Consider the following 4,181-nt stretch of genomic DNA (forward strand, 5'->3'; position numbering starts at 1 on the left):
GAATTGCTGGTAGATGCTGGTTACGCTCCCTCTCTTTTCAATGAAGTTGTTTTTTTTTTTTTTTCTGGTAGAGGAAACAGCTTCAGAACCAAATTACTCCTGGAAACTAGAAGAACCGGAATTCCTGTCACATTCCCCTTTTTCTTGCTTAACAATCTGACCACAAGGCCCCTTCCACGTTGATGGTTCAGATTATTTCTCTACCCTTCTGATTTTTGATAACTGTATGATGAATCCAATATGTATATATGAAAGAAAGCAACCTTTGTGATTTCATAAGAAACCCCTTTACTTTATTAAAATCAGAATTTTATTTAAACACCCATTCCTTGATTTCCCAAACCTAAAGAAATTATTTTTTTAAATGCAAGTGTTATATGAAGGTGCTTTTCCTCCAGTAAAACATCATATACAATTAAAGTGGAAGACACATAAAATTGTGCTAGAACCTTTTTTTTTTTAATATAGTTATACATGTTGGCCAAATCTTGGGGACAAGGTGTATGAGTATATTTCTTAATCAGATAACATATACTGGCATAAAAACGCCAGTGAATTCTTTATTAAAATTCATCAAGGTCAAAACAATAGACCAAGGTCGTCTTTTTTTTTTATATATACTGCTTTTTTTTGCTAGCCGTCCTGTTGTTAGTGTCCTTGTGTCCATTTTCGTTTCTGATAGTTTGTTACAAGAGGTTTCGGTGCATTTCAAGTCTGCCATGCCAAAAGGCGCACTTTTTTTGAATGCGACTAGACATTCGGTCGCTCTGAATCTCATTTATAATCATCACCTAGTTAATCACGGAAGAAACCCTGCTGGTGCCGCGTTCATAGTTGCATACAGTACAGGAGATCACAGTTTAGAAGTCTAGCACAGATTTAAAAAAAAAAAAACAAAACCACAGATGTACCATTTATATAAGACACACACTGATTGTCTCTTAAAAACTACATATTGACTCCTTATAAACATTTTTTTTTTAAATAAAGTAGTGCATCTAGAACAATCAGTCGCACAATTTTTCACACAGGCCTGAAAAGTTCTTTCTGTGCCAAGTAGCAGTCGGTCATGAAACGTGCGTGAGTTTGAAATTATGGCAATTCCAAAGCTTTTAACCAAGAGCCGGCTAACACTGGACACCTCTGTTGATGGACCTTTCCCCAAAGTCTATGGACAAATTAGCGAGCCAAAACTGAAAGGATCCTCTCTCTATTCTTTTTTTTTTAATCTTTAATTAACCAATGATACAGCTAGAACTCTAACGATCACAATAATTGATCTGTCTCTTTCTTGTCACGCGGATGAACCTGCGCGCTTTTTTTTTCTCACAATCATTTGTCCGCATATCCATCCCAGATCTTTCGGCAAGGGATTGATCTTAGTGAGATTGCAATTGTTTGTTCGTTTGTTTGTTTGTTTTTTGAACCAAGATCTGGCTAAGACTGGAATATCTACCCCCAGCGTGTTTATCACAAAAGTTCCATGTTGCTTTCACAAAACTTGAAACTTCCACGAAGACGTCTGATCTTTATAATCCAAGCAGTCAGTATTGAAGTTCAGCTTCCAGGAGGCAGTTTGGTCTTTATAATCCAAGCAATCGGTAGTTGAGTTAAAGCCCAAGCCTGATGCTCCGTAACCCTGAGTGGATAAGGAAGCAGGGGACTGGCTCAGGTGACTGGTTACTGCATTGGTACCCATGGGGCTCAGGGTGGCTCCTGGTCCGGGAAGCTGGTGATGCATTGGGGTCAAATACGATCCACAGTCCATGCCTCCGAAATAAGTGGTCGACCCAGCATATCCTTGGCTATAACCAGAAGCCTGGGTGTAGGTCATAGGGTAGGACCTCTGCATGCAGGAAGAGGAGGTGGACAGAGGATCGGAGAGAGGGGAAATGGAGGCCGGGCTCCAGATGGACACCGGGGCACTGCTACTGGAGATGACCGGCATCGACGTGCTGGAGGGAGGGGTGAACTGGCCGCTAGTACCGCTCTCAGAGCTGATTTCCCGGGCCGGGGAAGTTTTCTTCTTAGCGGGTCTCACTTTATGCTGACCTCCGTTCTGTTGTTGCTGCTGCTGCTGACGACACTTGGCCCTGCGATTTTTAAACCACACCTTGAAATAAGAAAACAAAAGCTTCCTATTAGTCACGTTAATGACAGGTGAAGTTAAGCGCAGAATTCCTTTTCTTGCCGTAAACCTGAAATATTTTATTTATTCGTTGTGACCTTTCGGGACCCTCATAAACCTGCCGACCTGGCAATTTTGTCTCTCGACTACAGATCAGGCACTTGGCAAGGAAGTGTTTTCATATATTTCTTGTGGGGGAAGAGGACAGAGAACTTTGCAATCTGTAGAAAAGTCTCTTTCTCACCTGCACTCTTGATTCCGGCAAATTGATTTTCAGAGCCACCTCCTCCCTCATGAATATATCCGGATAGCGGGTCTTAGCAAAAAGAGCCTCCAGCACATCTAGCTGCGCTCGGGTAAAGGTAGTCCGTTCCCTCCGCTGCTTCCTGGGAGTGGCTGTGTAAAGAAAAACACCCCGATTATTTTAGTTTCAAAATAAAATTTAGAGACATTCCTGGAGCAGCAAGTCTGTTACAATCATACTCCCTAAAAGATGTAAACTCACGTCGATCCTTAAGGGTTGTTTCAAACTTGTGCTAAACACTTGTGGACTTTCAGGATAATGGCAAGCAACTGTACACTGCTAGCTGTACCCCAGTCCCCACTGTTATCAAAGACATTTTAAAGAGGGTAAGGGTTAAAAACAGGCAGGTGTAGAGCAAAAACAATCCATCCCGATTAGAAAGCAAGCAGGACAATAAGAAAAGGAAAGAAGTAAATGAAGAAAAAATTAAACCCGTAATCTTTCAGTGATAAGGCTTCTGATGAACCCTCTTAGGTCTGTAAGATTACACTTCGAGTTTTCTTACTAGTTTGCTTCTCAAAGTAGGTAACAGATCCCCCCCCCCCCCCCCCTACTAAAGTGGAAATAAACTCTAGGATCAACTTTATGAGGCAAGCAAAACATTTGCTCAAAAAAAAAAAGAAACAATATAAATAAAACAAAAAAAAAAACCTTCCTGAAAATTACATGGCGTATCCTCAGAAATACTTGCGTTATTACACAGAGCAAGAAGGCTCAGGCGGGCACACATTCATGCCACCTCTTGCCCTCGCCATCATGATTCGCACGTTAAAACATTTTCTCGGAAAGTTCCCCTGTATTTTAATCCGCCCAGCCTACCTACTAAAACCATCGCTTACCAGGATATCCCACTGACGGATGCAGCAAATCCATCCCAGAGGTTGTGAGGCTCAGTCCATTGACTGTGTAAGGTGGTTGCTTGAGATAAGACATCATGCTAAAGTTGGTAAATGGAGGGAATCCAGCAAAGCCGAGGGAAGAAATGGTTGGAAGGTCTTCAAGCTTCTGGACTCCTTTAAAATATTTCCTAAAACGTGAAAGAAAAATGTTTCTCAACCGAGGTATCTGGGGCGATTTGCCGAGGTATAAGGCTGAAAAATCAATTAGGACGGATAGTAACACACTGCAGACTCCCAGCTGCTTTTTGGACTCAGGGAACAGTGACTGTGTCCCAAAAAAAAGTTACACCCCATAATTGTAACACGCCTTCCAGCCGAATCACAGGAGTTGAAATGCACAGACTGCAGCGCCAGGCCTTGGCATTTGCATAGGATTCATTGGCTAGCACTAGCTAATTGTCTCAAACAAAACTTGATTGGGGCTATTTGCAGAGACAAAGAACTCCTTGGCTAAATAAATAATGCGGATAACAAAGCCTATTCGTCAGAAACAAAGAAACAATTCAAGAAACTTATCTCTCCCAGTCTGTAGCTATTACACTAGCAGAGATTTTAATTATGCCCCCGGCTTCTGCTGCATTCAGCTGCTGAGAAACTAAGATGTGGGCGCATTCAAGACCTGAAATACCAACTTGGTAATGGCCAGAACTGAGCAATGCTCTGCTATCATCATTCAAAATTTGAAGTCATTTGCATTAGCCATTTTCACCTAATTAGTACTCTGGGTAATTAGATTTAGAGGTAAGTAACAGATTTATTCGGCTTTCAAGGAGTGTTGATTATATGGCTAAATGGTTACAGATAAACAAACAAGTCTTTAAACTCCAATAAGAAATCATTACATATCTCA

The 4,181-nt window shown here is 41.3% G+C and overlaps 1 protein-coding gene across 3 annotated transcripts; it reads right to left on the bottom strand.

Moving 5' to 3' along the window:
• Window positions 1-1,492: 1,492 nt before the first annotated feature.
• Window positions 1,493-3,368, bottom strand: OTX2 (orthodenticle homeobox 2). Of its 3 annotated transcripts, XM_030214798.1 has the most exons (5): window positions 3,272-3,368; window positions 2,673-2,701; window positions 2,604-2,628; window positions 2,373-2,524; window positions 1,493-2,113 (listed from the first exon to the last, which is right to left on the bottom strand). In XM_030214798.1, exons 1-5 carry the CDS (start codon window positions 3,366-3,368, stop codon window positions 1,493-1,495), a joined length of 924 nt encoding a protein of 307 aa, XP_030070658.1. The 3 variants fall into 3 exon arrangements, with proteins under 3 accessions (XP_030070658.1, XP_030070659.1, XP_030070660.1); XM_030214799.1 differs by lacking the exon at window positions 2,604-2,628 and having other exon boundaries at window positions 2,700-2,711; XM_030214800.1 differs by lacking the exons at window positions 2,604-2,628; window positions 2,673-2,701.
• Between the last annotated feature and the right edge of the window lie 813 nt (window positions 3,369-4,181).

The sequence above is a fragment of the Microcaecilia unicolor genome, chromosome 9 (assembly GCF_901765095.1).
Source record: "Microcaecilia unicolor chromosome 9, aMicUni1.1, whole genome shotgun sequence".
Classification (NCBI taxonomy): Eukaryota; Metazoa; Chordata; class Amphibia; order Gymnophiona; family Siphonopidae; genus Microcaecilia; species Microcaecilia unicolor.